This window comes from Lathamus discolor, chromosome Z (genome assembly GCF_037157495.1).
Source record: "Lathamus discolor isolate bLatDis1 chromosome Z, bLatDis1.hap1, whole genome shotgun sequence".
NCBI lineage: Eukaryota > Metazoa > Chordata > Aves > Psittaciformes > Psittacidae > Lathamus > Lathamus discolor.
The window spans coordinates 11,890,158-11,907,084 of NC_088909.1; the positions used below are offsets into that span (position 1 = coordinate 11,890,158).

At 42.7% G+C, this 16,927-nt stretch overlaps 2 protein-coding genes across 5 annotated transcripts in view; one reads left to right on the plus strand and one right to left on the minus strand.

Annotated features, from left to right (window-relative positions):
* The window catches only part of GARRE1 (granule associated Rac and RHOG effector 1), a 63,236-nt gene extending 48,738 nt beyond the window's left edge, over window positions 1-14,498 (plus strand). For all 4 annotated transcript variants that reach the window (XM_065662098.1, XM_065662101.1, XM_065662099.1 and 1 more), the window contains 7 exons: window positions 419-516; window positions 1,685-1,810; window positions 2,307-3,298; window positions 9,173-9,338; window positions 10,010-10,144; window positions 11,166-11,244; window positions 11,788-14,498. In XM_065662098.1, coding sequence (XP_065518170.1) covers window positions 419-516; window positions 1,685-1,810; window positions 2,307-3,298; window positions 9,173-9,338; window positions 10,010-10,144; window positions 11,166-11,244; window positions 11,788-12,111 — 1,920 coding nt within the window. In that variant the 3' untranslated portion in view covers window positions 12,112-14,498. The remainder of the gene's footprint in view (window positions 1-418; window positions 517-1,684; window positions 1,811-2,306; window positions 3,299-9,172; window positions 9,339-10,009; window positions 10,145-11,165; window positions 11,245-11,787) is intronic.
* Window positions 14,499-14,827: 329 nt separating this feature from the next.
* Window positions 14,828-16,775, minus strand: SS18L2 (SS18 like 2). The gene is made up of 3 exons (XM_065662102.1): window positions 16,657-16,775; window positions 16,453-16,529; window positions 14,828-15,681 (listed from the first exon to the last, which is right to left on the minus strand). Exons 1-3 carry the CDS (start codon window positions 16,723-16,725, stop codon window positions 15,594-15,596), a joined length of 234 nt encoding a protein of 77 aa, XP_065518174.1. The 5' UTR covers window positions 16,726-16,775; the 3' UTR covers window positions 14,828-15,593.
* Between the last annotated feature and the right edge of the window lie 152 nt (window positions 16,776-16,927).

A 16,927-nucleotide genomic window follows, 5' to 3' on the forward strand; every position in this document is an offset into this window, starting at 1 on the left:
ATAACATGCACTGAAGTTTAATTATTTAAAATATTTTGATAAATAGGTGTTGGGGAGCTGTTAAAGTACTAATAGTGCCAAACCTCTCAAATGTAGGGGCTGTTACATGAAGCCACTGATGACTACTAGCTGTTTAGGTAAAGCAGTTGGTAACTACGTTGTGATGCATAACTATAGTATGCAATTGAGAATAATTAAGTCCTTGAAATACAGGTTACTGTATCAAACTCTTTTTTTTTAATTTACTTTTTAAAATAGAAATAAACTTACGATAATTGTGCGATTTGTTTTTATCTGGTTATGTTTTACACCTGTAGCATGGCACATAGCTGGGATTATTGCATCTTGACTACAGTGGTGATAAAGTATCTTGAACTAATTTTTAAAATATTTTTTTTTTTTTTATTTTATTTGCTAGGTGGTTGTGGACACAGCTCAGATTGAAAATAAAGAAGCTTACGCTCCTCAGATAAGTTTAGAAGGATCCAGAATTGTGGTGCAAGTACCATCAACTTGGTAAATAAAAATACTGTATTGCAGATTATACTGTTAGCTATGACTAAAATATGTAGGGGGAAACATTGCAGTACGAGTGGAAGAGAGAATACTAGGCAATTATAGCATATCTTCCTGAAGTTCCTTTATCTGGAGCTGAGTACAGTTCCTGACAGACTGACAGTTGTACTTTTGATGTCTTTGTACTTGTGCTGCCTCCGGAGGCAACGAAGAGGGGCAGTGCTGGGGCGCTCAGACATTCTTACAAAGAAGAAATAAAAACTTGATGATGGAGGTTTAAAAAATAAAAAATAATAATCCAGTAGTATTCCTGTTATGCTTCTTCCCAGCAGGTCCTCACAGCTCTTGCCTCAGGAAGACCAGGAATTAGATGAGTTTAGTATGAGAGCTTTAGTTCTTTTTTCACTGGGCTGTTCTTTAAGCACTGTCATGAACTGCAGAACTCTGTGGTCCAAGAGACTCTATCCCTGCCAGTTTAGCTGACTGCCTAGGGAAGAACTGTAGGATTAATCTGCAGTTTAGGTGAGGATTTCTTCCCTTTTGAAACAATGATTTGGATTTAGAACACTTCCTTTCTCTCTTACTTCGGAGTTCCCAGGGTTAGGAATTTCAGTACAAAACAGTTCATTCATCTGAATCTGTAGTGAGAGCCTGTTACCAGTGGTACCAGTGGTATGTCCAGAAGCACGAATCAACTGGTAGTCTGTTTATACAAATACATCTTTAATTTCTCTATAGACTGGCACTTCTTTGTTCTCTTCATGTAAATTGCTGTACTATGAAAGAACTAAAATCATGTGGAGTGCCTGAGCCAGGCTTTGTGTGCTCTGGAAGAGCTCCTCCTGCTGACACACGGTGAGAGTGGCTCTGTGCTCCTCTGTGCCCAAATTATGCCTGCTCAGCTAAAGAGCTCATCATTAATCATGATTTTAAAATAAATTATGCAACTCTTACAGTTAGATTAGCTGTATCTTCAACAGTAGAAAGAAACAGAGGCTGCGGGCATAGTCTTTAGGAACCCTCAGGCATCCATACATTGTGCTGCTTTTATTAGTTGGACCTCTGTAGCGCAGCAATTGGCCTTTTAGTATCTGACTAGTATGGTAAAATTGTCTAATGAAAAAAATCCCTAAAATTTTAATTTTTAAGTTAAACTTAATGATTACAGGTGTTTGAAAGAAGATCCAGCAACAATGTCTCTGCTACAGAGGAGTCTGGATCCAGAGAAGACTTTGGGGCTAGTAGATGTGCTCTACACTGCTGTGTTTGACATACACAGGTGGAAGGAAGGAAGGTATATCTCCTCCTGAGCCTTATGCTTTCATGTTCTAGTGTCCTAGTTTAAACAAAGCCATCATTGTTGAAAGATTTGTACTGATGTATTTAATACTGTTCATCAGGAGGGGACAACAGTAGTCAAACTGAGTGCAGAAAATTGGTAATCTACATAGGTGCCTTGAGGGTACGTACAGAGATACAGCAGTCTTCTTGAAATCAAACCAGCAACTTATCCAAGTGTACAAAATATTTGTTTCTGTCTTATGGAAATACTTGATTTTTATTTAATTAGTCACCTTTTACATCTTGAAGCACAATTAAAATTTCTTAATGCGAGTAGTTAATGCTATTGCAAATACTAGTAATAATTTGCATTGTTACCATAAGAAATAATTGGTGAACTCAGCAATCTTTGGTTTTGTTTCTTCCACTAGCTACACCCAAATACACATTTTCCTCTGAAGTACTAACTCAGTTGTGTGAGTGGTTTGATATACATGTTTTTGATGCAGGGAGCAAGCTTTGCCTTGTATTCAGATCCAGCTACAGCGTGAAATCTCAGACTTTGGGAATCAAGTTGACATGCCATCCGGAAATGGAAGCAAATCTTCAGGTGGTCTGCAAAAGACATTCTCAAAACTGACTTCACGGTTTACAAAAAAAACATCCTGCGCCAGTACAAGTCATACTGGAAGTTACTCAATCCCCAATACGCCTTCCAAAAATGTCTTTATAAGTTCCAACTCAGAGGAGAAAGCTAAAATGCCCGCTAACATAGATGCAAGGTTACAAAGCATCTTGAACATTGGTAACTTTCCTAGGACTGCAGATCCACTGCAGTCAGTTCAAAGCACAGATAACCAGCTAGTGAATGGGTTTCTAGTTGAAAGACGGGACAACTTCTTCAAGCCGGATGATGGCAAGGATGACAAAGGCATGAATTTACCAACTGACCAAGAAATGCAGGATGTCATAGATTTCTTGTCTGGTTTTAACATGGGCAAATCCCAGCAGACTTCTCCAATGGTGAAAAGAAGGAACTCTGCTGCATCTTCTACAGCAGCAGAACAAAAATCAGGAACAGTACAACAGCAGCCGCAGTCTGTCGCTCACACACCACTGCATCCTTCCCAGCAAGGCTTGTCACAGCAACAGCAGCCACAAAAGCAGCAGCAGCAGCAAATGCAGTATTACCAACACTTGCTTCAACCTATTGGACCACAGCAGCGTGTACCTGCCAAATGGCTAACTAATTCTTCACAGCAGCCAGCCCAAGCTGTTGGAGCTGGATTGTCTCATATCAACCAGTGGAACAATCCTGGTTTTTCAGATTTAAGCTCTGATTTATACAGTTTGGGTCTTGTGAGCAGCTATATGGACAATATGATGTCAGAGATGTTAGGACAGAAACCACAAGGACCTAGAAACAACACATGGCCAAATCGTGACCAAACTGATGGAGTGTTTGGGATGCTGGGAGAAATCCTACCTTTTGACCCTGCAGGTATGTGCCTTTTCCTTTATCTATGTATTTATGTATGTAGTTGTTTGTTTGTTTGTTTATTTATTTATTTATTTAAGGATTCTTTCACAAAGAATACTGTTAAATATTGCTAGCAATAACTGTTATTTCCTAGAGCTAGTCACGAAATGTGAAGGTGCTGATGAGGCCAGCAGGTATTTATGTGTATGTGTTCTTAGATGGACTAAAGTACGAGAAACTCATTGATAAGTAAGAACGGAAACAAATTCCTTGTTTCTTGTCCCAACTGTAGTAGTTCTAACCTTTTCTGTATGGACCATATCAGAGTACTGAAACAGATACTTAGAGATGATGTTCCTCCTGTTAATAATTTGTGAAATTGTTTAAAACTCAGCTCTTGAACTTGCATATTTTACATTTACCCAGAATGATTCTTAGTGGTCTTTACCAGTCCTGCAGTCTGGAGATTAAACAGGATTGCGTCTTTCACATATCCCCACATTTCCCCTCCATTACTATGCAGTTCCATGGGAGTCCTGCTGGTTCCTGTTCCACAGCTGTGACTGCAGTGAGAAGCTTGGATGCCAAAGTGTTAGACTTTGAAAGAGCAATTGCAGTGTGGTTTGCCAGATGTGTCTGAACCACCAATAAAGTGTAAATCTAGAGGGATTACTGTCAAAAGATGAAGTGAGATAAAAGATGAAGTGAGATAAAATTTTATAGCCATAAGCAAATAGCTAAAGACTATGAAATTGACTGTAGAGCCTAACAGGAGATTAATGAATTCTTCTGATAGTAGTACTAAGAACAACTTACAAATCCACTATCTCATAATTTCTGTTGGTGTGGAACGTCACTATAGAAACCGGTATGCATTTAGGAAAACTGCCTGGAGGGAGGCAGCACTCACACCAACAGGAAAACCTGTTATCAAACCACAGAATAGGCTTCCTGTGCCCCTTTGCATGTGCATGTGTGTGAGGACTGTGGAGGCATCTTGGAACTCAATTTTGATAGTTACTTTGTCAAGTTAGTTGATAAATTACTGGAGTTTCATCATGGTTTAAGCCCAGCCCGTAACTCAGAACCACGCAGGTTCTGAGTTTCCACACAAGGAAGTAACAGGGAGGGAGAATGTAAAACTAAAAATGGAAGGGAAAAAAACCCCAACACAGTAAATGCAAATGATGCACAGTACAATTGCTCACCACCCTCTGGCCGATACCCAGCCCAACCCGAGCAGTGATCTCGGCCTTCTGGGTGACCCCCTGTTTCTATACTGGGCAAGACATGCTGTGGTATGGAATACCACTTTGGCTAGTTTGGGTCAGGTGTCCTGTCTCTAATTCCTCCTGGCTTCTTGTGCCCCTCCTCCCTGGTAGAGAATGAGACTGAAAAGTCCTTGATCGGGGTAAGCATCACTTAGCAACAACTGAAAACATCAGTGTGTTATCAGTGTTGTTCTCTGACTAAAGCTGAAACACAGCACTGCACCAGCTGCTAAGAAAGAGAAAAATAACACAGCTGAACTCAGGACACTATCTACCCCTTATTCCATACCATTCATGTTATGCTCAGGTCACACATTTTTCAATATACTATTGCTTTTTGTCTTTTTACATACACACACGTACACAAAGAGACAGATGCACCTTAGTCTATGGACCATCCCTATAAAGTTCACTGAGATATCTGGTCCATGATGTTAGGCTCCATCTGTTTTAAGAGTCTTTCAGTGTTCCGGGCAGTGGCATGGGGCACAGCGTATGTTTCCAGCCATCCAGTGGTTGCTTCCACCATGGTAAGCTCATGGCGCTTGCCTTGGCGGGTTGGTGGGAGTGTGATATATGCCAGGCCTCCCCATAGGTGTACTTCAGCCTTCGTCCTCCATACCAAGGAGGCTTTAACTTCTTTGCTTGTTTAATTGCAGCACATGTTTTACAGTCATGAATACCCTGGGCAGTAGTGTCCATTGTTAAGTCCGCCCCTCCATCATGAGCCCATCTCTATGTTGCATCTCTGCCCTGAGGCCTGAAGTGTCATGGGCCCACCAGGCTCAGAACAATTCACCTCTATGTTACCAGTCTAAGTCCACCCAAGCCACTTCAATCTTAGCAGCTTTACCCACTTGTTGGTTGTTCTGGTGTTCCTCAGTGGCCCGACTCTTGGGCACCTGTGCATCTACGTGGCGTACCTTCACCACCAGGCTCTGCACCCGGGCAGCGATATCTTGCCACAGTGCAGCAGCCCAGATGGGTTTACCTCTGCGTTGCCAGTTGTGCTGCTTCCACTGCTGCAACCACCCCCACAGGGCATTTGCCACCATCCATGAGTCAGTGTAGAGATAAAGTACTGGCCACTTTTCTCCTTCAGCAATGTCCAGGGCCAGCTGGATGGCTTTCACCTCGGCAAACTGATTCGATTCACCCTCTCCTGCAGCAGCTTCTGCAGCTTGTCACTGAGGGCTGCGTACGGCTGCCTTCCATCTCCGTTGCTTTCCCCCAATACGACAGGACCCATCAGTAAACTAGGCATACTGCTTTTCACTTTCTGACAGTTTGTTATATGGTGAGGCCTCTCCAGCACGCATCACCTCCTCCTCTGGTGACATTCCAAAATCCTTGCCCTCTGGCCAGTCCATGGTGACTTCTAGAATGCCTGGACGACTGGGATCTCCTGTTCGAGCTCGCTGTGTAGTTAGTGCAGCCCACTTACTCCATGTAGCATCAGTTGCATGATGTGTAGAGGAGACCCTGCCTTTGAACATCCAGCCCAGCACGGGCAACCGGGGTGCCAGGAGGAGCTGTGCTTCAGTGGCAATACCTTCCGAAGCAGCTTGAACCCCTTCATAGGCTGCCAGTATCTCTTTCTCAGCTGGGGTACAGCTGGCCTCAGATCCTTTGTATCCTCGACCCCAGAAGTCGAGGGGTCGACCTCGAGTCCCCCTGGAGCTTTGTGCCAGGGGCTCCAGGCAGGACCATTCTCCCCAGCTGTGGTGTAGAGCACATTTTTCACATCTGGCCCGGTCCGGCCTGGTCCAGGGGCCACTGCATGAACTGTCTCGCGTTTAATTTGCTCAAAGGCTGGTTGTTGCTCAGGACCCATTTAAAATCATTCTTCTTCCGGGTCACGTGATAGAGAGGGCTTACAATCGCACTGTAATTTGGGATGCGCATTCTCCAGAGCCCCACAGCACCCAAGAAAGCTTGCGTTTCTTTCCGATTAGTTGGTGGAGACATTGCTGTTATCTTGTTGATCACATCTGTGGGGATCTGGCGACGTCCATCCTGCCATTTTATTCCCACCCCTGGGGCAGTCGGTTCTGAGGGTACTGGATGCCCTCCAAGTAAAAGCGAACTGTGGCGTACACTCTGCTGCCAAAGGAATGGAGAAAAATGCATTGGCAATATCAGTCGTGCCGTACCACTTGGCTGCCTTTGACTCCAGCTCATACTGAAGTTCTGCCATGTCCAGTACGGCAGCACTCAGTGGTGGTGTCAGTTCATTCAGGCCACGATAGTCTACTGTTAAGTCTCCAGTCTTCGTTAGACTTCCGCACTGGCCCTATGGGGCTATTAAAGGGTGAGCAGATCCTACTGATCATTCCTTGGCTCTCCAGTCTACGGATCAGCTGATGGATGGGAATCAGGGAGTCAGATATTGCCGCCGGTGCACTGTTGTGGTCGCGATTGGCACTTGTGGGGTTGCTGAAGGTCAAAGAACAACAACAGAAGGATCCTCTGAGAGACCAGGCAAGGTGGACAGCTGCTCAATTACCTCTGTCTCCAAAGCAGCAATACCAAAACCCCATCGGTACCCTTTTGGGTCTTTGAAGTACCCTCTCCCACTTAGCAACAACTAAAACATCAGTGTGTTATTAGCGTTGTTCTTAGATTAAAGCTGAAACACAGCACTGCACCAGCTACTGAAGATTAAAAATAACTGTTCCAGCTGCACCCAGGACAAGTTTATAAAGCAAAAATAGGCAGTGTAGTTGTGTTATCAAAAGCTTCATAACAATTTCAAGTCTGAAATAGCGTCATCTTATTTAAATGTACTTACGCTGTATACTTAAGGAAGATTACAACGTTTAAGGATAAAATTATTTTCACCAAGTGCCAAATACATGTATAGAAAGAACTGGCATTTCTAGCATTTTGAATCCGCTATGTTTCTGTGTTGTTTTTCTTTTGACTTTCATAAAGCTACTTGTTCCATTGGATGGATATGGTGAATACCAAGTACTTTGAAAGTGGTAGTTTGGAAGGGTGACTTACTCAAGTTGATAAATGGTGCTGTCTATGAAGACATACATTCCTACAGTAGAAGTGATAAGTAGACAGTATTTTCCACAGGTCTGGGGTTTAAAAAGCCAAACAAAAACTTCCAATCAAGTAGACTTTTCCATTGGAGATACAACTTTCCTTCATGTAACCTGCCAAGTTGAGCTGTGATGTAGGCGTTTTCGATTTAAGCTGTAGTTAGTGCAGCACAGAAAGCTTTAAAACACAAAACACTTGTTCATTTCCAGACTTTATTGGGACTTTGTACATTTCTCATTTGAAACAAATGGCACTACTTTTTTGATACTTTTAGAGCCTGAAAATGGTGTTTCTTTTCAGGTGCAAATCTGATAATAACGAAATTTAGAAATTGATGGCCTTTCATGTCAAAGGCTTTTGGCAGTGACCAGAAATGTTCTGCAGTACTTTTATAATTTGTGTGAATATTTGGTTTTGACAGCTGTCAGATAGCTCTGTCCCTTCCTTGCTCACATAACAAAGAATGTGTAGAATCAAAGTTATTTTCTTCACTGTCATTTGAATTTGCACCCAACAGATCACTGTGGGGCTGTTTTCTGAATGTGCTAGGTGAAAATGAGGAAACTTTTCTCCTGAATGCTGAATTTGGTGTAGGGAAGCCATTACATGAAAGACAGATTTTCTGCTTCGAGCTCTGCATGCCTGGTGAATGTTCTTCAGTCTCCACTCTTAATTTAAAAGTGAGAACAGCAAGCTAACAGCTCTGCACTTCCTGCTGTAATTACTGTGCATGTAGTCTAGACATTTTCCATAGATCCAGTCAGATTGCAAAGTTTTCCCTCAGGGGAGGAGTGGGGGGAAAGGCAAAAAGAAAAAGAAGCTGTGGAAACTCAATTACACTGACTCACAACAGCATTCTTTTTAATACAGCAATTACTGGCTGTGATCAGTTGAGCATTTAAACCACTTTGGGATTAAGGCTTTTGCTGTCTGCTGAAGATCATGCTGATCACTTGTCAGATGCTTGGGACACATAAAGCCTTTTAAGAATGGAGGAATTTTTAAGAATTACTGCTTTTTTCTCTGTACACATCAGTCTTCCTCTGAAATATCTTGCAGGTCAGGATCAGAATGGTGTTCAAGTTGCTGTCTAGTCTTTGTAGGAAGGAGGCAATTTGTGGGCTGTATGTTCTAATATGTTCAATCTGAGATTGATTTCTCAGAGTAAGCAGGGTCACAGCATAGCTGGAAATCATATTGCAGTCTGGAGTCAACTACAGTAACTGGTATGTTCCTTCTCTCTGAGCTTGGGTAGATGTTCAGGCTGTAATTACATCAGCATCTGCTGATGGGATGTTGCACCTTTCAGTGTATGGACATGATCATAGCAATGAATGCTATTTCCCTGATGGAAGGCAAGGGGCAGGTGTACTTCCATGTGAGATTATTCAGTATGTATAGATGTGTCTTTGCTCCATAAAGAGGTATCAACTCTTGTGTGGCGTTTGTTATCTGTGAGGGAATTATTTTCTGTTGGTGGGATATGGTCAGGCCTAAAGGATTAAATGAGGGAGATAACTGCAGTAGAAATAGTTGAATGTCAGCAACTGATTTCTTGGTTTCTTTTGTTCAGTTGGCTCTGACCCAGAATTTGCCCGCTATGTTGCTGGGGTCAACCAGGCTATGCAACAGAAAAGGCAAGCACAGCATGTCCGTCGCCCAAGCAACACACGTAGCAACTGGCCTCTACCTGATGATCCTCATAAAACCTGGCCCTTTCCGGAGTATTTCACAGAAGGGTAAGATTTGGAAGGTTACGCATTTCTATTGTATGTGAGTCTGTTTTACTCACCAACTTGGCAGAATGTGGGATTGTTGAGTGTTCTTAACAATTACTGCTGCATCTGTAAAAGCTGCACTGCATTGAGTGAGAAATCTGAGCCCTTCCTGCTTTGCTGATACAAGGCACTGACATTTGTTTGATGTCTCCTTTACAGTGGAATGTATACTGACTTTGACTTGAACAGAGGAAATAAGGAATTTATAGCACAGATTTATTCAGAATTGTCTTATTTCAGCATTTTGAAAACCTTTGAGACCTAGTTTTGATGGAAAGTGATGCTGTTGAAGTTGTATTACCTGACTGAATTCAGCATTCCAGATTCTAGCCACTCAGGCTTGCTGTACTATACGGCAGGTACCTTACAGCAAGTACATTAGTAGTTCTTAATCTCTTCTATTTATCACAACACAAGCATTTTAAGATTCTCTGTCCATTTGTCCTCACTTGGAAGTGAGAGTTATTTGTATTACGAATATAATTTTACAGATTTTACATTTTACGAAGTACTGAAATGCCTTTGTGCTGTGAGGTATCACCAGTGACTAAGATTCAGCATAACTTTGCAGGGCTTACACTCTGGAGCAGGCACTACAAATACAAAGGCTAACAGAACTCTTTGTCTTGCAGTGATGTAACAAATAGTTGGTCTGGTACTCAAGGAGACTCGGCCAGCTCAAGTGATGAGACCTCTTCAGCTAATGGAGACAGTTTGTTCTCCATGTTCTCAGGGCCAGACCTTGTTGCTGCTGTAAAGCAGAGAAGGTGAGCAAAATGAACATAAATATGCATGGCTTCATAAGAGTTCTTTTTGTGATAATTTCATTTCAGTAGCCACACAAAGGGAATCCCTACTAATTAGATGAAGATAGAGCAATGTCCGTGTGTGTACTACACTGATGATACTGGTCAGTGTGTACAGTGTATCTGACTTTAATGCTCCCATATTGCATTATATTAGTAGCTGTCTCCTTATACAAACCAGCACCTGTGCAAATAGCCAGTTGTTAGCTGAAATTCAGCATGTCTAGAAAAGAACAGACACTTTCCTTCTTACAAGAGAATCTACTTTGGGTGGATGCCAGTTCTTTCTGAACTACTGAGGCATTAGAGGTCATCTTTGAACTGGCTTTCCAAACTGAGTACAGTTTAGAATAAACATGCATACCCCAACTCAAAACAACCAAAACCCAAAACCAAGCAGATTTTGCAGAATGCACATGTGAAGGACTTCTATTTGATATTAGGTATTAGGTCACAGATTTAAACCAAAGGTAGAACACTTGTTCTTCAGTAAATTCACTATGCTTCAGCAGATGTTTCACTTGCTCAGCTGTTTCTTTTGTCCTGTCTGTAAAGTTATTTCAGAAAAAATACATTAAAAAAAGGCAAACCAAATAAAAAAAAAAAACAAACCCACAAAACACAAGAGCAGATAGAAGAAAAAAGGCAATTTATTTCTTACTGTCAGATCTCTTCAAAGTGGGCAAAAGCCTAGCGCATATTCCTTTCACCTTTAGAAATACGTGTACGTGTTGCTGAAGCTGTAGCTGAAAGAACTACTGCACTGTCAAGCCTCTGACAGTGTTCAGTAATGAATTTCTGCTTTGCTTCTCCTACCTGTACTGAGCAGACATGAAACAAGACTAAATGTCAGTACACATTCTAGATTGTCAGGGATGACAGAATGAAGCTGCAGAATGGTATGTGCCAGTGGCAGATTAATGGGGATGACTCATTTAAAAGGTAAAATAATAAGGTAAAATGTTACTGTCTTTCTGGCCAGAAAACACAGTAGTGGCGAACAGGAACCTAGCACACTACCGTCACCACCTCTTCTTTCTGCAGCAGATGACCGTAACCAGGTAAGCTAAGAATGGCTTTGCTTAGTCATTTTTTCCATTTGCATTTAGGGATCGTTCACACTAGGAGGACAACTAGAATAGCATCTGTATCTCCAGGTAGCTTAGCTAAAATCCAGACCATCAGCACAGAATCAGTACTAGATGCTTTTATCAAAGTTACCAGGTTTAAATACTAACAATTCAAGTTAAGCTAAGAGGGAACACAGTCAATTCTGTTTGTGCAGAGAAAACTGAAGTACCACTAGATGTATTACCTGTCTTGCTAGAAATTTTGACTTGCAACAGGACTAATACGTGTAAAGCAAATGTGAAGTAAATAAAAAGGTTTTTCAATAGGGAGGTACTTTAAGAATCGGGAGTGCTATATCTATGTATCAGTTCTGCTTTCAAACATAACTTTATCTTCTGAAAATGTGTGAAGGAGGGGTTGGTAGTGTGATGTGTTAAGTATTGTCACAAAGTGTTTTGTTATTGGAAAAAAAACAAGCAAAAAAAAAAAAACAAACACCCCAAACCAAAACCCAACTAATGTTGTTTTCTCAGGATAATAAGACCAAGACCTGGCCTCCTAAGGCACCCTGGCAGCATACAGCCTCTGTCACGAACACGCTACCTGGTCAAAGTACATCTTTGTATCCCATGAGCAGCCCTGTCAGCCAGTGGAGCGACACGATGCAGATCCTGCAGTCACCCATGTGGGCAGCAGCCAACGACTGTGCTCCAGCAGCAGGACTTTCCTCTAACTTTGCCTATGCTCAGCAGCAGCAGCAATCACAACAGGCTTCCCAGCACAAACAGATGAATAAGGGCTTTAAATCTTTCCCAGTGAAGCACGAACGCAGACCATCTTACCTGCATCAGTACTGACTGCTTCTCTTGTTGGGAAATGCGGCACAGGGCCAAACATAAATTACCTGTACTTTGTTTCACAAGTGTGTATTGGCTATATCCTGTTTATCTCATTAAATATGGAACAGAGGGGGTTTGGGTGAGATATGCAAACTCTTGAATTCTGATTTACAGTGCTGAGCAAACATGGCCAATATGTTTGCTTGATGTATATGAAGCAGCCCAAAACTGTGATGTAGAAATGCTTTAAAAAATGTGTATATTGCCTTTATTTTCAAAATTTACGTTTTTTTTTTTTTTTTAAGAACTGCTGAAGGACTACCATACAAGAAACACTGTATTTTATAGCTATTTTTCATATAGATTTATAGTTAAACATCTTACTGAAACACATTGAGTATGTTGAAGCAAATATATAGTGGTCACTCTGCTCAACACTGTGTTTAAATTTATAACAGCCAAGCTGTAAAGCCTTTTTATTCTCCGTAAATGGCCTGTGGGCAGCTCTCTTTAAATGAAGTGCGGCAGCTTTGTGTGTGCCACACAAGTGTGTTCACGGTGAGCCTGTTGCAGAAACATTGTGAAATGGAGTTTTGTGGTAGTTTCCTTACTCTTAAGTAAAGATCCGCAACAGAACCACTCAAGCTTGTGTCACAAATGTTACCTGAGCTGCTTAAAGTAGATGGCATCTGTGTGGATAATAAGACACTGGTTTCCAAACAGATACAGTTTCTTACTGCTTCATTTCGCCAAAGGCATATCCACACAGTGCTTGTTAAGCGTGCGAAAGTATAGCTGAAAAGACTACTTGCATATATTTAAAGTCTTATTTCAGATGCTACAGTTGATTAAAAATTGTGAGCTGGCTCAGAAGATACCTAAACTGAAACGTGGGGTAGCAGTTAGTTAAAAAAACATTATTTTTTTTTAAGGGATAAAGTAATTATTTGCAGTCAATATGTGCCATTAAGTGAACCTGTGGAATTAGGAATGATCTTCCAACCAAAGTGGATCCGTGAGAGTGACTGGTGCTTAAAAATTGAAGAACAATGGTAAATATATGTATAGCTATCCCACTGTATATTAATTGAGATTACAGAAGATTCTTTATATAGTTAGAGCTTATTTAAATTTTCATATTTCATCTTTGAAAGAGTCTAAAAACCACAATATTTTCTGGTATAAGAGTTTTGACAGTATTAATCTTATTTTTGTATTTTTCTTAAGTCATATCATTCTAATACGTTAACTACTAGTAAAATGGATTATTAGTTCTAACAACATAATTTTTCAATGAAGATAAAGCACATTTGTTGGTTTTGGTTTTACAAACTAAGTACATCTATATCTAAAGATACCAAAAAAATAAATACATTATATAAAGTATACACAACACTAAAACTATTAAACATGTGGGTATTTAAAACCCATCCACCTTTTCTGTTTGTTCGGTGACGGGCTGTATTTGCAGGCCCTGATTGTTACCTTTTGTGCTGTTTGAGGATGCCAATGTTGCCTGTATTTATGATATTGTCACCATGTTTTCTGAAAGTTCATACTTACCATGTTTACAAAGATTTGTTTGCTGTACATAGACTTTTTACAGTAATGTGCTTTGCACAATCAGTGTGGCTTCTGTCTGTAAATTGTTTATGGTCTGTACTACTATGATTTTGAAAACCCTCTGCTGAAAATGTTAGTGGTTATTTAACTTGATGAATGGGTTTTGAGTTTCCTAAACCTTCTCATTTAGAGCTAATATTAAACCCTAAATTTGGTTGTACTTACTGGTTATTCATACTAAGACCAAAATGGAAGTTAATGAAAACATGTAGTTTTGAAATTTTTCTAACAAGTGCCAAAATTATTGCTATAGTTTTTGCAGTTTGTTCATAATGACAAATGCTGGCAAGTTTCTGGACCTACAGAAGTGAATTGCGAAAACAAAGCAAGTCTTGTCTGCATTTTGACCACGTAGGTGCTACTCTGTCCTTTGCTTCCATCATTCTGAACACTGGTAATTTTAAGAATTGTTGCACTTGGCAAATGAGTCTTGCCATTAAACTTCAGTTACACTGCCAAGTGCAAGGGTTTGGTGCTTAGTTAACTTACCCTTATTGCAGTGCTTCTTGTGAATAGCTAATGCTTCTGAACTGGAACTGTACATTTTGTATTTTAAAGCTTCTGTAAAAGTAAACTATTTGCTTTATTAAAGATATACATTTAATAGGTCATACCTGTTCAAAATATGCACCTTGCTGAAAATGAGCAGCACCTTAAACTGTAATTTTGGTTTGTAAACAAAGATCTTATTTCATTAACATGGGATTATTTAACAGTTTGAAAATTGTCAACTGCCTACTTACTGACTCATCATATAAAAATGAACTTTATGCACTGTACAATTTGAAGCATCTTTAAGGCTGCCTTTTCAAGTGGAATGCACTGACGAACATGATACAGAAAATGCCTTTGCAGTGTCTTTGGATAAGCAGTGCTGATGAACATTAACATACTGTGTTACTTGAGCTTTTAGGAATCAGAGTAAACAACTTTGATGGTAGTGAGCAAATTGTAAACTCCCCCCAGCTAAGTCTGTTAGTTTAGCTTATGTCTATCATGCCACTGAAATACAGTATCTATCTGAGGTGTGCAAGCTGTGCTCTTTCTGGGTGAGAGTACCCAAGAGTACAGCAGACCATAAATGCTGACAAACACGCAGGAAGCGTACAAGTCCACTGTGATTATGCAAGAATTTACTTGTTTACAGAGTCTACAGTACAGAGCATTTCAAGCAAAAAGGAAAAGCCTTGACACAACTAGGGCAAACACACAGCCTTCTCTCACTGGAATAAAGGCTCTATTTCTCCCTTGCACCCCACTGCCACATTATGCAACAGTCTTACCCTTCCTAGAGACATTAACATTTCTGCTTCATGACATCGCTGAGCTGCTCCTTTGTTAATGTGTTACATGAATTCAGAAATACATTATCATTTACAAATAACATCTTTAATTTATTAAGTAAGTTCTTACAGTACAAGGTACAAAACAGTCTTCTGCCTGCATCTATGGCAATAGATGACTGGCTGTGTTGCGTTGGAGGTAGAAATTATCCAGTTAAATACTTCCCTGTTATTGTACAATTTTCATCATGAGAGCCTCTGCTTCATGAGATTGCATAGGGCCTCCAAAGGCCCCTGTGTAGCACTGCCCTGACAACCCGGCTATGTTCAGTAGTACACTACACGTAGTTTTTCAGAGGGGAAACAAAACAGGACTATGACAATGATCACCCTTAGGAAGTTCCGGTTACAGAAAGAGGGAAGAAGCTAGCCTAATACTACATTAAAAGCTACATTCACATTTTCAACATAAATGTATGGATGACTTTTTACCTGCCTGTCAAGACCACACCTTCTCAGCTCAAAAGCAGGACTCTAAACTAAGTAGTTCTACAAAGGGTTAAGGCATCCCTGCTTGTGTCCAGGTACGTGCAGTCACTCTGTGGTCTTCTGTGTGCTGGGTGGTGTCGCATCAGCAATTGTAGCTAAATAAATGAGGTTTCTGTGCAGGATGTGCTGGTACCTATGAGATAAAAACAAATCTGGGAAACGTGTTCTTTTCTAGCAAACTACCCACACTTCAACAGTCACCTCTGTAATCTGATCAAGATTGGCTCTTAGGAAAAGAAACAGCAAACTATGAAAGTAACAACAAAAAATGAGGGCAAGCACCTCCATAACCAGTTCTTGTTCTAAAGCCCAGAATGCTGCACTGAACTGCACTGTGTAACCAGGTGTTTGCTACAAGCCGACTCTGACAGCAAACGCCTACATTAAGTTCTTTCTGTGGTCAATCGTGAACGGATGCGCAACTCCAGGAGCAGCCCAGGGGCAGGAGATGGCCGAGCTCCACTGCTGGGCAGGCCTGACTGCAGCCAGCACAAAAGCCGGCTGGGCGCTGCCAACCTGCTCCTTCTGGAGGTCCCCTGCAAACTCCGGCAGAGCGGGGCTGCTGCGCAGGCGCAAGCTGACAGCGCTCGCTACCTGCAGATACCACTGGGAGTACTGCGCACGCCGCGGGGCGCGGAGGAGCCCGACCGAACAGCGCCGGTATCGGGTTCACTCTGTGCAGCAGTTTCGCTTCAGGGCTCCGTGACAGCAACTTCTGGGAAGCCTCCCGGGCAGCACAACCGCACTTCACTAACACAGGAAGGCTCTGGGGAGCGGGAGCCGTTTCGCTCCCGTCAGGAACGTGCGGCCCGCGAAGCCCTCGGGGCTCGGGCCGTCCCCGAGGAGGCCGGGACGGGGCTGTACCAGCGCCCGCGCGGCGCCCGCGGCGTCTCGGCTCACTTACTGCACGCAGTCGGTGGCCCGGCCCTTGCTCTGGTACTCCACGATGCACCGGATCAGCTGGTCGTTCTCCTCCAGCAGCTAGGGCACAGGAGCGCGCCGTCACCGCGCGCCGAGGCTCGCTGCCGCCCCACAGCCGAGGCCGGCAGGGCCGGCCCCTCCGCGGCCGACTCGGGAGGGCCTTGCGGCCGCCGCGGCCCGCACTCACCCGCTGCAGCGTCTCCTGGTTCACCTCCGTCTTGCCGCGCAGCCGCTCCGGCACAAACGCCACCGACATGGCCCCGCCGCCGCCTCGCCCGGGGGCTGACGGGAACGGGCGGCCGGCCCCGGCCCCGCCCCCCGCCGGCTCCCATTGGCTCCCAGGGGCCGTCACGCACGGCCCCGCCTTCCCCGCGCGCCTGGTCACGTCCGCGGCGCGGGGACAGGGCGGGCCTGTCCCGGGTTGTCCCTCCAGCCCGCGCCGCCCGCCGCTCCCCCCG